Source organism: Dama dama, chromosome 20, assembly GCF_033118175.1.
Source record: "Dama dama isolate Ldn47 chromosome 20, ASM3311817v1, whole genome shotgun sequence".
NCBI lineage: Eukaryota > Metazoa > Chordata > Mammalia > Artiodactyla > Cervidae > Dama > Dama dama.
The window spans coordinates 96445734-96465020 of NC_083700.1; the positions used below are offsets into that span (position 1 = coordinate 96445734).

General features: G+C 49.8%; 2 protein-coding genes across 8 annotated transcripts in view; both read left to right on the forward strand.

Annotated features, from left to right (window-relative positions):
- Window positions 1–7051: 7051 nt before the first annotated feature.
- Window positions 7052–15728, forward strand: MOB3C (MOB kinase activator 3C). 4 transcript variants are annotated; one of them, XM_061121999.1, is made up of 5 exons: window positions 7052–7284; window positions 8275–8444; window positions 10754–11222; window positions 13193–13395; window positions 13724–13884. In XM_061121999.1, exons 3-5 carry the CDS (start codon window positions 10805–10807, stop codon window positions 13751–13753), a joined length of 651 nt encoding a protein of 216 aa, XP_060977982.1. In that variant the 5' UTR covers window positions 7052–7284; window positions 8275–8444; window positions 10754–10804; the 3' UTR covers window positions 13754–13884. The 4 variants fall into 4 exon arrangements, with proteins under 4 accessions (XP_060977982.1, XP_060977981.1, XP_060977980.1 ...); XM_061121997.1 differs by having other exon boundaries at window positions 7149–7288; XM_061121998.1 differs by lacking the exon at window positions 8275–8444 and having other exon boundaries at window positions 7147–7284.
- Window positions 15729–15870: 142 nt separating this feature from the next.
- MKNK1 (MAPK interacting serine/threonine kinase 1) overlaps window positions 15871–19287 on the forward strand; it is a 48730-nt gene continuing 45313 nt past the window's right edge. For all 4 annotated transcript variants that reach the window (XM_061121990.1, XM_061121992.1, XM_061121994.1 and 1 more), the window contains exon 1: window positions 15871–19229. The gene's annotated coding sequence lies outside the window, so the exon portion shown is untranslated. The remainder of the gene's footprint in view (window positions 19230–19287) is intronic.

The window sequence follows — 19287 nt, forward strand, 5'->3', positions numbered from 1 at the left end:
CAGTCACTCAATCTCGTCCGACTCTTTGTGACCCCATGGACTGTAGCCCACCATGTTCCTCTGTCCATGGGATTTTTCAGGCAAGAACAGTGGAGCTGGTTGCCATTTCCTCTTCCAGGGCACCTTCTCAATTCAGGGATCAAACCCGCGTTTCCTGAGTCTCCTGCATTGGCAGGCAGATTCTTAACCGCTGAACTACCTGAGTGTATCCATCAGTGTTGTCTTAAAGTTTTTTCATATAAGTTTGCATCTCTTGTTAGAGTTATTATTAGTTATTTTATCATTTTTGTTCACATTGTAAGTGGGACTTTTCTTTTTCCATTACATTTTCTAGCTAGCTATATTTTTAATATAAAAAAGCTTTTAATTTATGTATATTTTTGTACTCTTCTGCCTTACTGACTTCTCCTACTGTTTATAGCAAAAATTTTAGTTGACTTCTTGGGTTTTGTAGAGAAACAACCATATTGTCTGCAAATAATAGACGTTTTCCTTCTTCCTTGTCAACTTTTAAACTTCTAATGTCTTTCTCTTACCTAATTGTATGAGCTATTACCTCCAATATAATGTTAAGTAACAGTGATGACATGGGCATCCTTGTCTTGTGACTTTAGTAGAAACAATGCCTGAATTCCTGCTTCACAATTACCAGTGTTGAAAAAAATAATATTAGTTCCCTAACTATTCCATTTGGATCTGAAAAAGATATATTTTTTCACATTAGGAAAAGTGAACTTGACTTCCATCTTATAGAGTTACTTTTAAAAATCAAGAGTGTTGATTTTATCAAATGTTTTTCTGACACCTATGGAGATAATAATTTGATTTTCACCCTAGATCCATTAATGATGAATTTCATTATAGATTACCTATTTTTTTGTGTTTTTTTTTAAAAATTTAAGTACAGTTGATTTACCATGTTGTGCCAGTTTTGGGCGTATACTAAAGTGATTCAGATATATATTTTTTTTCCAGCTTCTTTTCTTTTTTCTTTTTTTTTTTTTCAACTTCTTTTCCATTATAGGTTATTAGAAGATATTGAATATAGTTCCCTGTGCTATACAGGGAATATAGCACAGAATATAGCACAAAAAACTGATACAGAATATAAGTCCTTGATATTTATCTATTTTACATATAGTAGCTTGTATCTGTTAATCCTACAACTTTTCTATTTATAGTTGGCTTGTTCAAATTAGGCTCCAAATAAGATCCATACCTTGTAACTGGATATGTCTTTTTTAAGTCTGTTTTTTTACCTTTTATTTTTTAATAATTTTAGACACACATAGGAGTTGCGAAACTGATACAGAATTCCCGTGTACCCTTTGCCCAGCTTCCCTTAATAATAACATGTTACATAGCCATAGGAGAATTGTCAAAACCAGGAAATTGGCATTAGAACAATACTATTAAAAGTATATACTTTATTTGGATTTTACCAGTTTTCATATGCACTCATTTTTCATTTGTTTCCTTTTGTGTATATAAGTCTATGAAATTTTATCATATGCATAGGTTTGTGGAACCATTGTCTGGATACAGAACTGTCACCCAGAGAAAGTTCTTCATGTTACATCTTTTTTTAAATTTACTTTATTAAAGTATAGTGATTTGCAATGCAGCGTTGTGTTAATGTGTGATTCAGTCATATATATATATATATATATATATATATATATATATATACACACACACACTTTCTTTTTCATATTGTTTTCGTATGGTTTATGTGCTATGTCTTTATAATCACATGTTTCTCCCCAGCTCTAATTCCTGGCAACCACTGATCTGATCTCCATCACTATAATTTTGTTATTTTGAGAATTTATATAAATTAAATAATTTAGTATGTTACCTTTTAAGAGTGAAGTTTTTTTTTTAGAATTTTTTTTTTTTTTTTTTTTGCAGTGCTGTTCAGCTTTTGGGATTTTAGTTCCCAGACCACGGATTGAACCCAGGTGGCAGTGAAAGTGCCAAGTCCTAACCATTGTACCACAAGAGAATTCCCTAAGACTGAATTTTTCACTCAGCATAATGCCCTTGAAAACATCCAAGTTGTCACAAAAATCAATAGTTGATTTGTTTTTATTGCTGAGTAGTACTCCATAGTGTCACTTTTAACTAAGAGGTTCCCCACTCATCTCTTGTTTTCTTGCCATTTATTTATTGAGAATCTGTCTTATAGAATTTTCCTCATTCTGGATTTTGCTGATTTCAACCCCCCAGTGTCATTTCACTTGTTCCTCTATTCCCAGTCCTTCCTATAACTGACAGTTAGATTCCTGGTCAGAATCAGATGGGTTTTTTGTAAGGAACCCCCATCCCCACTGGCAACTCTGAGGCAGGTGTTACTGAACACACTTGGAGAAAGGATACTGTGGAGGAAGGAAGAAAATGCCATGGGGACTGGCGCAGGTGGAGGAGGCTTTCCTGTAGGAGAAGGGCCTTGAACTGGCATCGTACTCCAGGCAGGCAGCCTTGGAGGCTCAATGTGAGGCTTCACTGTGGCAGAGGATCGGATCGGGTTGGACAGAACTTCCTGTGCCAGCTTCATGGTGGGCTCTATGGAAGACTGAGCCTGGGATACTGGTGAATCTCCCCTCCAACCCCAAATATCACCTCCACTCCTGAAACACTCCTGAGCTGAGAACTAACTCAAGTGACTGGAGGGTGTGCAGCTGGAGGATGGGGCAATGCCTAGCAAGGCCATGTTGGAAGTCAGGTTCAGGGGGGCGGGGAGGGAGCTGTGAAATTGTCCTAAGGCCCCTATGCACCCTAGGCTTCTGCCACAGCCTCTAGAGTTCTCCTTCCCAAGATGAAAGACCTGAAATCCAGAGAGGTGAGGGAGATGCCTACAATTCAAGAGGTGGGTGGAGAGCTGGGAAGGAGGAGGACCTTGGAGCACAGAGGAAGTTTCTCAAGAGTCAAGAGGCCCCTCCTGCTCTTCTAAGGGACTGGAGCCTCTGAAGCCCGTGTCACATGGTGGGGGGTGGTGGGAGTGCTATGCCACTTTTGCTTACACATGTCCTTCCAGAAAAGTCACTGCAACCACCTAGGCAGCATGGTTGGATAGCTCTGATGTGCCAAGTGTCTCTTTGTATTGTCCTGGCCTCTGCCCCGCCTTCCAGGATCACAGAAATGAGTGCGACCCCTCTTCGGCACAAAGGCCTGCAGGGTGCTTGAAGACAGCACTCCCAGAAAGACTGGCCAAAGCATTCTGCTGTTTATAAGGTCTAGCACGTCTGATCCTCACAGCTCTTCTGTGGGAAGTATATTTTTATTACTGTTGTTGTTGCTTCTGTATCGTTGTTGTTTAGTCACTAAGTCATGTCCAACTCTTTTGCAACCCCATGGACTTGTAGCTCACCAGGCTCCTCTGTCCGTGGGATTTCCCAGGCAAGAATACTGGACTGGGTTTCCATTTCCTTCTCCGACCCAGGGACTGAACCACATCTCTGCATTGCAAGTGGATTCTTTACCACTGAGCCACCAGAGAAGCAGAAATAGGCTCAGAGAGGTCACACAGAATTTTGATGTACATGCTTCTCAACCTATCATGTTCCCTTGAACCTTGTCTTCCTCAAACTAAAGAAAGTCCAACCATAATTCCTCTTACTGCCATGAGAGGTGGGCTTTCCAAGGGGCACTAGTGGTAAAGAACCTGCCTTCCAGTGCGGGTAGACATAAGAGACGTGGTTTCGATCCCTAGGTCGGGAAGATCCCCTGGAGGAGGGCATGGTAATCCACTCCAGTATTCTTGGCTGGAGAAACCCATGGATAGAGGAGCCTGGCAGACTATGGTCCATAGGTTCGCAAAGAGTTGGACACAACTGTAGCGACTTAGCATGCACACACACACCATAAGAATGTCCTTTGCTTTTTCCTCAATGTGCCAGGAGTAAAGACCCAGGATGGGAGATTCTGCCTTCTGGGCAGAGAGGGACAGAAACTGAAATAGAAACATTTTCTCGGGCTAGTGAGGAGACGGTGAGGTCCATTAGGCTACGGGAACAGCCAGATGCCTGGTGGGGTGAACTGGGGATACTATTGCTCATTCTTGGAGGAGTGTGGTGTTGGTGGGGGGATCATTTCCTGGCATAGAACAGGCTGGGGATTCCCATGAAGAGGTCAGTCTGTATCAACGGAGTCACTGGGTACAGGCCCACAGAGGCAGGAACAGGAAGCTGGTCTTGATAAGGCACTTGGAAAGGTATGTCTGGAAGATGCTTTTGTGGCTGGAAGATGGGGGAAAGTTGAGGCCCAGAGAGGGGCAGAGGCTTTCCCAGAGACATACAGCAGGGCAGGAGTCCAGGTCTGGATACCACTCCAGGCCACTTGATTACCACATCACTTGATTCTCCCATTGAGAAGCCTGGGCCATGCAGTGGAAGAGGCTATTTCCTCAACTAGGTCCTTGCTGACTCCTGCCAAGCTTCAGAGATGGCCTTATGTGAGGACTTGTCATACTCAGGACACAGTGTCAGGAAACCGTGCCTGTCCTGTGTCAATATGTAGTGCTGTGGTGTTTCAGCATGCCATCAAAGAGGGCTGGAGTACCCCAAGGACACACAGCTAATACAAGGTAAAGCCAGGACCTTGTTCTCCAAGGTCTGAGTCTTCTCGGCCTCAACAGGACCTCCTAGAATAATACAGTGTCTTGAGCCCAGACTGAGAGCAACAGGAAGGGTGTATTTGCAGGTGTTTGATCCTGCAAATGTTTTTTTTTTTTTTGCAGGATGTTTCTTTTGCATTTTTGCAAAATGCAGGTGTTTGCAGGATCTGGGCTGTCTCTGGCTTCTCCCAATCCTTCCACATGCCTCCCATCCCACATGCCAGCCTGTTGGTTTGTATTGAAGCAGACACCCAGGGGCTCTGTGGATAAGCTGGGAGCTTCTGAAGTTTCTTCAAAATGGATCATCTAAATTTCCCACAATGTAAGATTCTGTGCTTTTCACTCTTTACCAAGCAAACTCGTGCCTATCTCATAAAACCCAATTCAGAGGTACAGCAAATGACCATGTATAAAGCCACAGAGAGAGTCACATCACATTCCAAAGAATCTTACAGACCATGATCTCTCACCACAGTGAAATATAATTAGAAGTCAACAAGAAAAATATAAACCTCCCATAGGTTGAGAAGCTAAAAAACACACTTCTAAATCATCCATGGGTTAAAGAGGAAATGACAATGAAATTATGAAATATTTAGAACTGAATGATAAGGAAAGCACAAGCAGTTTCTATTTCCTTTGTAAAGTCAAAGTCCCTGAGCCCAACATGCCAAGAATCTTCTGCACTCCCCACCCTCCTCCTCCCAGCTCTGGGTCCCAGAAGGCTGACCTCTATGGGCTACATCAACTGGTTCCCTTGTCCTTGGCTTCTGGTAGGATTTGGCCAATGGGGAAACCTTCCCAGAAATCAGATGGAGGGCAGTGAGGCCCCTTTTTACCCCCAGTCCTTCGCAGTATGATTTGCTGTAGGCAGGGTGTGCCGGTGGAGCTCAGGCCACAAATCTGGTCAGTAGTGCCATCCTCATGGCTCCCACTTTTACCTCTCCCTCCCAGCACCCCTCCAGCCTTGGGCGGACAGCAAATGGCTGCTAATCCTTTTGTGATACACAATCCTTGTGGTTTTCCTACACCCTGACTATGGCTCTAAATACTGCTTTCTTTAAACTCTCCTCGGAGCACCCACTTTGGGTATTCCATGTGTTTCCTGCTGGTAACGCCTGCTGGTAACGCTGGTAACGCTTACCAAGTGCTCACTGTCAGTCCATAACCAAGTTCTCACACCTGGATGGCTCAGCTCTGATCTTGTGTTATCTCTGTGTGTTGGTCCCCCACCCCACCCGGGGCTGACCCATCAGCACCTAAGTTCACCACTGGGTCAGCTCCATCACCTCATCTCCCCATTCTCGGTGCACAAAGTCATACTCAGTAAAGGGTATTAATCATGATATCAAACAAATGAAGGACTAGGTTTGAATTCCTTCTGTATACACTAGAACATGCAAATGTTCGCTTATAGAGGATCTGGGGCAGAGTTAAGACTCAGATATTGGGGTGGGGGAGAGAGTGGCAGCTTTAGACTGGGGCAAAAATAGGTATTCAACATAAAATGAATCTTTAGTTCATTTTTAAGACTCCAGTGTGTTCTCATGCCATCCAGCAAGCAGACGTTCCAGACACAAGAGGAGCCCAGTGGGGTATCTGGGCCATGTAAATGCCTCCTGCCACTCTCCCCACCTGCTCACCTCCAGCACCCCTCAAGAGTAACTTCTGCAGCCCATCTGTCTGCCTTGGCCCTCCTACCGTAGAAGGCTGCCACCCTTCCCTCCCATCCCAGGGCAGAGCCTGCCAACTGGTCCCTGGGCCTGGGACCCACAGTGCACATTCAGTGCTTCTGCAGGGTATGTGTTTGCCCTCAGGGGGAAAGAACCCAGGTAGAAAAATAGGGAAAGCAAAACAGGTCTTGAAGGGTTTGGATCTGATTAGAAGAAAGGAGGGAAAAGAGATGTTCCAAAGTGGAAATAGCTGGAACAAAAATGTGGGTGAGTGAGGGGAAAGGGTGGAAATGGGATGATTTGGCCCAGGAGTGAGGAGAATCTGCCCAGCCTGAGCCAAAACCCCAGCCCTGGTGAGTGAGGTGAAAGTCTGATCTGAGCACTCTTGGGAGCCAGTCCTTTGAGTGCTGAGGTAATGGTTCCCAAGGCGGTCGTTCATTCAATCAGCAAATGGGTATTAAGTGCCTGCTGTGTGCCAGGCACTCTGCCAGAAGCTGAGGGTATGGGAGTGGATGGCAGATCTGATCTCTAATTGAGCTCAGCGACAAGGGAAACACTGACGATTCTAGGAGGGCAAGGAAACCACCATTATCCAGCTCCAGACAGAGCTGGATAAAATGGGTTTGTCCCCATTTTACAGTCAAGGAAACTGAGGCTGCCTCCTTGACCCTCCTAAGAAAACCAGCTCCAAGTCCTTTGGCCCTGGGAAGCTGGGGGAGCGATATGGACTTTCCGGAAAGGCGAAGGTATTGGGAGGTGGGGTCCTCTCTCCCCGCCCCTTCCCCGCCCCTTGGCCGCAGCGTGGCGGGGCCGGGAGGGCCTGGGCGGAGCAGGCGTCGCCTCGGGGGCGGAGGGCGACAGCGGGCTCAGCAGGGCAGGCAGGCGGACAAGCGAGAAGACCGGCACCGCCGGGAACCTGCAGAAGGAGAGAACCACGCGCTGGGGATGTGACTCCGCGACCAGAGAGGACTCGCGCTAACCCACCCAGCGGACCCCGTGAGTGAGTTCCCCCCGCGCCCCGCCGCGCACACAGCCCAGCCTCTCTTCCACTTTCATTTCTTCGGCTGTCCCGGCCTGGCACCGTCCCCAGGCGACCTGCGCCCGGAGCAGACTGCCCACAACCCTGGTTCCGGGGTCCGGGACTCGGAGCTGGAAAGTCAGGGTGGGGTGGGGGCGCGTCAGTTGAAGAGGGCGTGTCTTCGCAGGCGGAAATTTCAGGCCTGCTCCTCTAGGTCCTACGGCCCATCTGTCCTGGCTGCTGGGCTGGGGAGACGGGGGCGTCAGGTGTTCTGGGAGAGGTCGAGGAGTGGTCGTGGGTGGCCGAGCGCCACGGGGAGGAGCTGGGAGTCCTCGTCTCGACTTTTATCTTGGATTTCTGCTCTCAGCGCTCCCGCCCACCCCCACCCCGCTAACACACATCGGTCTACTCTAGGCTGGATTCTGGTTTCCAGCTGGGGCCAGGCTCCTGAGTCAGGACTCAAGGAGTGGCAGGTGTGGCCCAGGCAGGGGGCTGAGTGTCAGAAGCAGGCAGGGCTCCTCTGTGGCCTTTATTTGGGAAACGCAGATGCCCACCCAGGGAGCGAGCCATCACTGGCCACTTTAGGAATGAAAGGACGTCCAGAGTTAGGAAACAGGGGCCAAGAGGGGGAATAGCCATGGTTCCAGGGAGGGGACAGAGATTCTCTGAGATAAGAGACTCACTAAAGGAATGAGAGTGGGAAGTGAAAACAGACAAGTGGCCCGGATACAAGGGCATCTATCCATGTTCCCTCCCTCACAAGCTTTCATTTCCCCGGGGAAAGACCCAGGCGTTGACATTCTGCAGCAAGAAGGTGGGACCCTAGCTCACTGGTTAGGACACCCAAGTTGCTGTGGAGTGTGGGGGAGGCACAGTGTGTTGGGGGAACAGGAATTAAGTTGGTCTAGTGGATGGGAAGATGCTTCCCCTTTTCCTTCACTCCCCGCCTCTCTCCTTATCTCCACCAGACCAGTTGCAAGCAGCTAGGGCAGGAAAATGGCCCTTGACCAGTTGTCATGCCCCAGCTTATCCCAGTGTCCCATTGTGCCATTGGAGATGCCCTGCTTGTGACGTGCTGAATGAACCCGGGCTCCTGAAGTCCTCTTCTGGGGCCTCAGTTTCCTCATCCATTCAAGAAGTAAGTGAGGCCAATTGATTTCTCAGGACTATTTCAACTCGGTGATTCTTGCTTTTGAGCTTTCCATAAAGCCTGAGCATCCAGTATGTACCAGGCCTGACCTAGGCTGGGAGGTGAAGCTGGTGGAGGACAAAATGACCGAAGAGTAGTCTCCACCCGAGGACAAAGAAATCTGGGTGCAGTAGAGGAGGCTATGGGAGGAGGTAGTGTTCAACTTGACAGTGGGAGTCAAGCCCAGGGACCAGTATAAGAAAACATACAGAAGCAGGAGTTGGGGGGCTGTCCATGGATCAGGAAAAAGCCCAGAGTGGTTGCTCTAGGGAAGTGGGGCAAGAAAGCTAGGATGAGATGTTGAATGTCAGGGTAGGTTTGTTGGTAGCTATCGGTGAGGGTGGCTGTGCGAAGGTGGAGAGCCCAGGGAACCAACTAATTGTAGTGTGATTTTGGAAGCTCCTGCCCTAAGAATAATGTGAGTTTCTTTTCTTTTTTTTTTTTTAAATTTCGTGGCCATGCCACGTAATGTGTAGGATCTTAATTCCCTGACCAGGGATCAAACCCATGCCCCTTGCATTGAAAGCGCAGAGTCTTAACCACTGGATGGCCAGGGAAGTTCCCTAAGCAGAATTTAGATGCAGGGGCATGTGAAGTGTGGAAATCTCCTCTAGGGTCAGGAAGCTTGGGTCCCACACTGAGGACTTCTTTGGGTGAGAAGTTGAGGGGTAGCAGATGGATGACCTGCCACATCTTGGAGGTTTTTTTCAAGATGACAAGATCCTGCGGGGAGACCTGCCCGTACCCTCCAAATTCCTTTCATTTTACTTGACTTCTCCCCTCCTGGCCTGTGTGTTATGTGTACAGGGAGGAATCCTTGTTTCACACTTCTCCACTAGCTTGACTTGTTGTCTGACATGACAACCCACATGTGCCTTTGGTTACACCCAGTTGTCACCTTGCTCCCACCCTCCTTTCCCCAAACCTGACCCAGTATTACTAGAGGTGTGAGAAATGAAAATACTACAGTGTCAACTCTGAGGCCAAGGCCAGGCTTTGTGGCTGTTTTCAAGCCTTAGTCTAGGGTTAAGAGTTCAGGCCTTAAATTGACCAGGGTCAAGGCCAGGTCAGAGTTCAGCCTGGAGCAGCTGAGTGCTTAGCCTACTCTCAGCCTTAGTGCTCGGTCTGGGGTCAGGATCAGGGTTCATGTGGCTAAATTCCAGTGGGTACCTGGGTCCCTGCATTTCCCAAGAGCACAAGCACTCAGGGAAAATGAGGTGATTACTCTGGAAGTCCCAGGAACTTGGCCTGTGAGTGACCCGGGAAACCGCATGGGCCGAATCCCGCCTGCTGCAGGAGTCACCCAGCAATGGTGGACAACACTAGAACCCAGGTCTCCTGTCTCAAAGCCTAGGGCTCTTATCATCGTCCCCAAAGGCTGTTCTGAGTCTGAGATCCTTCAATTCTAAGAAGCAAAGCAAATTCTGAATTCTGGATGGTCCCAACTGGATGATGTGACTGCATTTTCCTGCCTCCCAGTGAGGGCCAGGCACATAGTAGGAGCTCTAGGGATGTCTACCGAATGTCAGGTGCAGTGGGAGGGGCCAGTGGCTTATTCTGGTTGGGTTTCAGGCTGGAGAGGCAGGCTTGGGAGCAAAGATCTCCAGCCACTGTTGGAGGAAGTGGTGCCCTTCTAGACCTGCCACCCTCCCCCTCTCCTCCGGTGCCTGCAGTCACATTCAGAGGCCACCCAGCTGGCCATCTGAGAGCTCTTTCCTTTCAGGGTAGTAAAAGGAAAGGACATTTTTGGTAGAAAAGTCCCTCCTGCTCCCTGGGAATCCCCGGTGGCCGGATGGACTACGGGATATCCCAGAGGAAGCCGAAGGTGGGGGCTCCCCCCTCTGCCCTCAGCACAATGCCGGCAGGCTGTCCCACGCTGTACCAACTGGCCCGTGAGATCCCCAGAGATCATTTCACCCAGGCCCCTGCCTCCTGCAGGAGCCTCTGCCAACTCTCTAATAGTCCACAGCAAGTCTGAGGAGCACCTGTTTGGAGCCTAGGCCCAGCCCTCTCTAAGACACAATGAAAGTGGAGAGGAAAGAAAAGAGGTGGGAGGGCTGTGAAGAGCTTGGCAGGGGGAACCAGGGGAGCTAGCAATAGGGCAGGATACTGGATTGAAGGGATGAGGAGGCTTTAGATTCCAGGCTGAGAACTCCAGGCCAAAAGTCAAGAGGTGAGAGGGCAATGATGTGGCGGAAATCAAGGCCATTTGGTAAGGACCTGACCACCGTGCTCCCCTCTGCCCTTGGCCCTGGCAGGGCATCCGCAGGTCCTGCCCTTGGCCCCTTGGCCCCTGGCCCAGCCTGGCCATGGCACTGTGCCTGAAGCAGGTGTTCTCCAAGGACAAGACGTTCAGGCCGCGGAAGCGCTTTGAGCCGGGCACGCAGCGCTTTGAGCTGTACAAGAAGGCGCAGGCGTCTCTCAAGTCCGGCCTGGACCTGCGCAGCGTGGTGAGGCTGCCGGCGGGCGAGAACATAGATGACTGGATCGCCGTGCACGTGGTGGACTTCTTCAACCGCATAAACCTCATCTACGGCACCATGGCCGAGCGCTGCAGCGAGACCAGCTGCCCAGTCATGGCCGGTGGGCCTCGCTACGAGTACCGCTGGCAGGACGAGCGCCAGTACCGGCGGCCGGCCAAGCTCTCGGCGCCGCGCTACATGGCGCTGCTCATGGACTGGATCGAAGGCCTCATCAACGATGAGGATGTCTTTCCCACGCGCGTAGGTGAGTCTCGCCTGGCAGGCAGGTCAGGCTCCTTTTTTGTTGTTGTCTTGTTTTGTTTTCTCTGGGGCCTCTTTTTGTCTGAAGCTTGAGTGTCCCTCCAGGGACCACCCAGGCAAGACCATGATGATTCTCAGAATCTTCCAGAACAAGTGCCTCAAGGTGCTCCTAGCAAGTCACCCTGTTTGGGCTAATCTGACTTGCTGCCGCTTGGGAGTCTTTTCTGACTCCTGGCCCCAGGAAAGGAAAGGGGATCAGGACTGGGGGCCAGAGAGCATCTCCACTGCAGTGGGCCCTAAGGGAAGAATTTTTCCATTTCAAGCCAGTCAAGGAGCCTTGTCTTAGCTCAGCTGGGCAGCCTGGAAGGGTGAGGGTGGAAAGGGGAGATGAGTGACGTCATCCTGGCCCTGCTTCCTCACTCAAGGGCAGCCGGAGGGGGCGTTGGCTTAGAAGCTAAGCTGGCATGACCTTGTGTTCATCACTGCAGCCCGCCCTACCTGGCCTCCTGTGCATCTTTGTTAAGGTTATGGGAATCAGAGATGGGCGGGCCAGGGTGGTCAGGCCCGGAGGGGAGAAGTCTGAATGCTGAGGGCCTTGAGTCACAAATCACCACCCACACCCCTCCCCATTTGGTGGCCTGCCCTTTCCTGCACTATTATGTGCAACCCAGGTATCTTCATTTCACATGAGAAGAAACAGGTGGAGAGACGGACAATGCACTGAATCAGGAGGTACTCAGAACTTGCTCAGGTCTTGTGGGACCCAGGACCCCGAGTCTAGATGGGCAGGACAAGTCTGAGGGACCTGGGCTAGGCCTGGAAGAGCTCACAGGGAGACAGGGCTCAGCCCCACCCGGGAGCACTGAGGAAGGGGAAGGGCCTCATGGAGTGGGGTGAGTCAGTGTGGGCCTGTGTCTGAGCTCTTGTTCCCTTTTAGTTTTCACCCCCAGGCCTGTGAGATCCCAGATGCCTGTGCCTTAACCCTGGGATGACTCTGCCACAGCAGAGAAGAGGGTGTAGCCTCAAATTCAACTGTGAGCATGGGAGATGGTACAGAAATTGTGCCTTTTTCACAGAGAAAGTCCTGGGCTTTCTTGCTGGCAGGTTCTATAGCATTTATTTGAGGGGTGCTTCGATGCAGTGCAGAAAGGGCTTGAATCCCGCCTCCAGTCTATACTAATTAATAGTTATGTGGCCTTGGGCAAGTGGTTCCATGTTTATGCACCTCTGTTTTATCAAATCTAGAGTGGCTGCCATATCCATTAGCATACCAGGCTAAAGGTGCAGAGGACCCAGCACAAAGCCTGGCTCACAGATGGAAGGTTCTTGCAAGTGTTATTGAATGTTTGAAGGACTGAGAAATATCCGAATTCACTCTTGAAGATTTAGGAATTCTCAGGATTGGGGTCTGGGGCCCGCTGTGTGAATGTTGCAAAGGGGAAGAAGTCAGGTGGGTTGGAGGGGCAAGTCAGGATCAGATTATGAAAGGCTTTGAGCAGCTACCATGCTGGGAAGACAGGATTCAATCCTGAAGCCCCATACTTTTAAAAATGGGCCCCCCCCCAAAAAAAAAAGTGGGCCCCAGATATTGATAAACTCCCCTTGGAATTGCATCCAACAGTGTTGTGTGTAAGCACCTACAGATGCATATGCTTCTGGAGAGAATTGTGGCATAACTTCCATCATAGTCTCAGCAGGGTTGGTCAGTGATCCAACAAGGCTATAGAGTCCTGTTCAGGGTGATGGGGAAATTGGAAGATGATTTGTATTTCAGCCGCGGAGAGGCACAGTGAGCTTTGTGCTTCATTAAAAAGGGAAGTATGGGAGAAAGCAAACCTTGATCTCTGTTTCCCACAGGGAAGTATGCTAGGGAAAGAGGCCATCCTGGGCAGTGTGGGGGAGGGGCAGGGTTGGGCAGAGTTTCATCAAAAGGTTGCTGATGTCTTGTATTTATCTGCCCATCCCACCCCCTAGGAGTTCCCTTCCCCAAAAACTTCCAGCAGGTCTGCACAAAGATCCTGACCCGCCTCTTCCGAGTCTTTGTACACGTCTACATCCACCACTTCGACAGCATCCTCAGCATGGGGGCCGAGGCGCATGTCAATACCTGCTACAAGCATTTCTATTACTTCATCCGCGAGTTCAGCCTGGTGGACCAGCGGGAGCTGGAGCCACTGGTGAGGCTAAGCCCCCACTGCCCTCCCCTATCAGGGCTAGCCTCTGTGAGTTTTCAGATCCAAAGGCTCCGTGCTTTAAGAAAATCCAATACCCAAGTGGATATATTAGGGGACCACAACTCATTTAATAGTGGATTTTGTACTTTAATAGCGAATTCATTCAAGTATCAGTTTACAGACACAGGTCTGCAGCCTGGAGTTGGGGGGGGGGATGGTGGCAGGCAGGGGCCAGGCTCAGGCAGAAGAGTTGCCAGGGCCTGAAGTTTGGGAAGGGGCTGCCTGGTACACTGAGCTCTGACTGACTCCTCCCCACCTTGTGTCTCTGCAGAGGGAGATGACAGAGCGGATTTGTCACTGAGCCCAGACCTGGACCTTGTTGACTGTCAGATGGACCATCTAAACACAGAGTGTCCAGGGGAGGGGACCCTCAGAAGTCTGGTGGCAGAGGGACCTGAAGGCCCTGGAGCCCCTCCACACATCCAAAGTCCCTGAACCTCTGGTTCTCAGGAATCTGCCTACATGTCCTCCTGACTGCTTGGGAGTAGAGAAAGGAAGAGCTTAAAGGCAGGCAGACAGGAGGAAAGGAGGAGCTAACCCCCCAGCATGAAGTCTAGAGGGTTTCTGCTCTGACACTTGACCCTTCCATGGTGCTTCCCAAGCCTGTTTGGGGAGTGTGGATATGGCTGAAGTGATAGCAAGAAAGGTGCAAGAGCATGAGCAGCTGGTCTGTGAGTGGACACAGATGAGATGAGTGTGTATATGTGTGATATTGACTATGGGGTGTGTCTGTGAGAGCAAGCTGCCTTAGACCCTTCCTGGCACATGGGCCCTCCATAAATGTTAGGTAAATGGATGGATAGATGGAAGGAAGTAGGGACTAGGGCCTTCAGACCATGACCACTTAGGAGTGATGACAAGTCAGTCACCCCATTTGGTGTGCCTGACCTTTGTGTGTTAAATGCACAAACTGTGGTTGTAGATGTAGCTCCATATTTGAACCTTCCAAGCCACCATTTTCCATCAGCATGACTTCTGGGGAGCTGGTAGGAGTTAGGAAGGGGAGCCCTATCCTGAGTACCTAAAATCTTGGCCTACCATCAACACGGGTTCAGATTTGCTCAGCCAGAGATGCTCATGTGCTATCATTTCCCTCATCCCTCTGCCTCCAGGAAGGCCTAGTTATAAACAGCCTCCTAGGCATCAGCGGTGATCCCTCATGTCCACAAAGGTCCTCTGTCCTTAAATCAGGAATCATACACTCCAATCTAGCTCCCCAAATCTCCAGATGTGGTTGTGAGGATCTGAAACCCAGTAGAAGATAATCCTCTAACTCACAGAGCTAATGAACTTGAACTGGGAAACTCCAGAGCTTTATCTCCCATCTGGGATATTGAGGACCACACAGCTGTGAACAGACTCTTCCAGGCTTGGAGAGCCCCCATCCTGCAAGTACCTGCCTCCTTCCCAACCATCACTGAGACATTCCAGCTGGTTGGATTTCAGAGCATAGCTACCCACAGAGAAACTGGCATGGTCATTCAGCTCTTACTACTCAGCACCTCCATGTCCAGCCCTGCACCCAGGCATACAAGTGAGAAAACTGAGGCAGGGACAGGGCCCTCCTCTCCTGGAGACAGTGGGCTAGGGGGCCAGGATGGAGAACCAGAAGGAATCAGGATCATCCAGTCTCGCTTACAGAAACATCCGTGGACACAGGAGAAAACTGAAGCCAGAAGAGATGTGGGAGAAATTGTCCAAGGCCTCCCAGCAAAGCTTTTGTGGAGCTGGAGTAGAAACCAGGGGTTCTGACTTTCACCCCAGGCCTCTGGATTGCCACACAGGGAGATGAGAGGCACTCCAAAAGAGTGTTTGACAGCTCTCTCCAGAACACAGCTGTTTTTTGCTTCGAGCAAGGATTGCTAGCCTGATGCCAGAGTACCCCACCACCCCTGTGGTCTGCTGGGGTTGTCTGCTGATCCAAGCCTCCAAAATCATGCCCCTCTCCATGGCCCTGCAGCTGCCAGATCTCTGGGGAAGCAGATGGGTCTCCTGGGGTGAGCCAGCTGGACCTGGGACAGCTGCCTCCAGAAATTCCCAAGGGAAACACTGGCTCAGCAGCTTTGCCAGAAATTCTGGCGTGGGGCTGGGGGTCTGGGGTTGGAGGGTAGTCAAAGATTCTCCCAAAGAGGACTGTGTATTGGGAGTTGGAGTCTAGGCTACTGCCAGTGCTGATTATGAAAGGGGGGGAGCGGAATGGGGACAATCTATTTTTTGTGAAACGGGGAAAATTTATCTTTGTTATTTTTGGTAAAATAAAGGAGGCAAACTAAAGGGCCTGGTGGGAAACTGTGGTCTGGGTGCCACATGGCTCCTGGGCAGGCTGTGGAAGGAACTGGGCCAGAATGGGGCAGAGAGGGCTTTGTGTCCTGAGATCCTGGGCCTTGTGAAGGGCTGGCTGGTGTAGTCATGTCTGGCCCAGCTTTCCAGGGTGGAGACACTGAGATTTTCCCAGGGCTCTGAGAATTCAGGACCAAGAATTCCTGGGCTAGGCTAGAAACCTTAGAGTGGAGAGGGCTGGGCCTTACCTTCGGGGAACTCAGTCTCTTTGGAGAGTCATTGTTTCAGCTCAGGGTGCCTGTCACTAGTCACTCTTACCCATCCTATTAATCTGGGTGGTTTATTGGAGCTAATGGGTTAAGGGACAGGACAGAAATACAGCCCTAATCCTAATCAGAGCAGAAGAAGGTCTTAAGAGACCTTCTTGTTTGTTGGGTGCTGGTTAGAGCTTCAGGTGGGGGTGGCAAGACATGGGCTGACTCCTGAGTTTATTCCCCAGGGACAGCTGACGCTCTTAGCTCAGGTCCTGCTATCATTCCACAGCCCCTTACCCCAACTGTCTAGATAAAGAGTTGCTTGGTTCTTAAAGAGTCAGCAAAGACCCACCTAGAGCTCTTTCTCCCTGAGAAGGAGACAACCTGGCTTTATGCAGTGGCTCTCCTAGGAGGCAGAGACCTGGGTGCGAGTCTCAGCCCAGCCCCCAAAATACTCTGGCACATTCCTTTCTCCTCTGAACCTCAGTTTCCCCCATCTCCTTCATGATCAGGTGTGGGAGTAAGGGACTTACTGATTTCTAAACTCCTGGTTACTCAGTTTGGATCATTCACAATAGTAACAAATACTATGTGTTAGGTATGGGCTTCCCAGGTGGCTCAGTGGTAAAGAGTCCACCTGCCAATGCAGGAGACTCAGCAGACATGGGTTCCATCCCTGGGTCAGGAAGATTCCCCTGGAGAAGGGAATGGCAACCCACTCCAGTATTCTTGCCTGGAAAATCCCATGAGCAGAGGAGCCTGGCGGGCTACAGTCCATGGGGTTGCAAAGAGTCAGACACGACTGAGCGACTGAGCACGCAACCTGTGTTAGGTAGAACTCTAAATGCTAGACATGTAATAGCTTGTTGAATCATTTGTTGCCTGGCTACCTTCCTGATGCCCAGTGTCCCTCCTTTCGTTGCTGTAGGCGTCTAAGGCCTCCACTCTGCAGCCCCTTCTGGCTTACCAGAGGAGGCCCCAGTCCAGCATTCTATAAGGTGGCTTTGCTTGCACACCTCCTATGACAGGTCACTCACTACTTCCTCAATTACTAGACTCAGAAACTTCAGGCTCTGGGGTCACAGTTGTTCTGGAATACACCATATAAAGGTAGATTTATCTCAGAACTGTGTGGCCAAGACCTGTACCTTACATGACAATGTCTGAATACATCAGAAAGCCCTCACAAAACTACTTTGAGAAATTCAGAGAGGGATGCTTGGAGAAGACGACGACAGAGAAAGAAGATAAAAGGGAGAGCTGGGGCCTCAGCTACACAAAGAAAAGAGCCCCCCATAGGGCAAACTTTGGCAAGAGAGGATCTGGGGAGAGGCAGTGTATTGAATGTAGAAGTGCAGTCAGGCTGCAGAAGGCTTTGTTTTCCTGTTGGCTCAGGAGCCATAAAAATATTTGGAGCAGGGAATAGGGAATCAAGCCATTTGCCCCACCCTGGAGCAGAGCATTCACCTGCTGAGTAAAGGATGCCCCAGCATCCTTGACCCTCATGAACACTGCAGCCTTTTGGAGGTTGTTTCCTGCTGGTACTCCCACTGCCCTACCCCCCAGGAGTTGTGTGGAGTGTATGGTGAAGGGAGCCACAGGCATGGCTGGAACTCCATCTTATGTGGGGAGACTTTCCTTAAGACTTTCCTCCTCTGAGCCCCTGGAACCCTCATCTCTGTATAACTGAACTTGGTTGCCATGTGGGGCACACAGCAATTTTAAGAACCTCAGTTGGAACCTAAGCCTGAGTGACAGGATCATCTGGCTATTGAGATATTCAGTTCAGTTCAGTTCAATTGCTCAGTCGTGTCCAACTCTTTGCAACCCCATGGACTGCAGCATGCCAGGCTTCCCTGTCCACCAACTCCTGGAGCTTGCTCAAACTCATGTCCATTGAGTCAGTGATGGCATCCAACAATCTCATCCTGTGTCGTCCCCTTCTCCTCCCGCCTTCAACCTTTTCCAGCATCAGGGTCTTTTCCAGTTAGTCAGTTCTTCACATCAGGTGCCCAAAGTACCAGAGCTTCAGCTTCAGCATCAGTCTTTCCAACGAATATTCAGGATTGATTTTCTTTAGGATGGACTGGTTGGATCTCCCTGCAGTCCAAGACACTCTCAAGAGTCTTCTCCAACACCACAGTTCAAAAGCATCAATTCTTCAGCTCTCAGCTTTCTTTATGGTCCAACTCTCATATCCATACATGACTACTGGAAAAACCATAGCTTTGACTAGATGAACCTTCATCAGGAAAGTAATGTGTCTGCTCTTTAACAGGCTGTCTAGGTTGGTCATAGCTTTTCTTCCATGGAGCAAGTGTCTTTTATTTCATGGCTGCAGTCACCATCTGCAGTGATTTTGGAGCCGAAGAAAATAAAGTCTGTCACTGTTTCCATCATTTCCCCATCCATTTGCCATTAAATGATGGGACCAGATGCCATGATCTTTGTTTTTTGAATGTTGAGTTTTAAGCCAGCTTTTTCACTCTCCTCTTTCACTTTATTCAAGAGGCTTTTTAGTTCCTCTTGACTTTCTGCTATAAGTGTGGTGTCATCTGCATACCTCAGGTTATTGCTATTTCTCCCAGCCTGTGCTTCATCCAGCCCAGCATTTCACATGATGTTCTCTGCATATAAGTTAAATAAGCAGGGTGACAAAATATAGCCACGATGTACTGCTTTCACAATTTGGAACCAGTCCGTTGTTCCTTGTCTGTCCTCGTTCTAACTGTTGCTACTTGACTTACAGATTTTTCAGGAGGCAGGTAGGGTGGTCTGGTATTCCCATCTCTTTAAGAAATTTCCAAGCACCCAAACCTTTTAAGAAATTTTACAGAATTCGTTCTCGTTTTTAAAAAGACTGGCAGCATTCAAAATATTCCTCCCAAGCATGCAGAAGCGCTCGGTAAATATAATTATACCTGCTCCTTGCCCGGCCTCCTCCTTCCAGGCACTTCCCAGGACTCCTGACCTCCAGTCCGAAAAGGTAGCTTCAGAAGGCGCCAAGCCCCGCCCCCTACCCCAGCAATCGCCCCGCCCCTCTTCATCACGCCTGCGCAGTTTACTTAGTACGTCCCCACCCTTTCCCAGCGCGTAGCTAACAGGACGCAGGCGCAGCTCCGCCCCTCACGCCTCTCTTAGGTCGGGCCCGCCCCTCGGGGCTAGTACTGCGTCTTCCGCGTTCTCTGGGGAGCGTTCTGTAGGTGGAGTGCGAGCGACCTGTCCCTCCAGGAGTCAACTGAGGTAAAGCCCAGACAGCGAGATACCTCTGCGAGTAAAATGGGGCGCCCACGGGGGAGGG

Bases quoted from the DNA above. Each gene is read 5' to 3' on its own strand.
- MOB3C (XM_061121999.1), top strand. From the start codon at position 10,805: ATGGCACTGTGCCTGAAGCAGGTGTTCTCCAAGGACAAGACGTTCAGG. The intron at 11,223-13,192 runs GTGAGTCTCGCC...CCCACCCCCTAG, and splicing joins TGTCTTTCCCACGCGCGTAG to GAGTTCCCTTCCCCAAAAAC. The intron at 13,396-13,723 runs GTGAGGCTAAGC...GTGTCTCTGCAG, and splicing joins AGCGGGAGCTGGAGCCACTG to AGGGAGATGACAGAGCGGAT.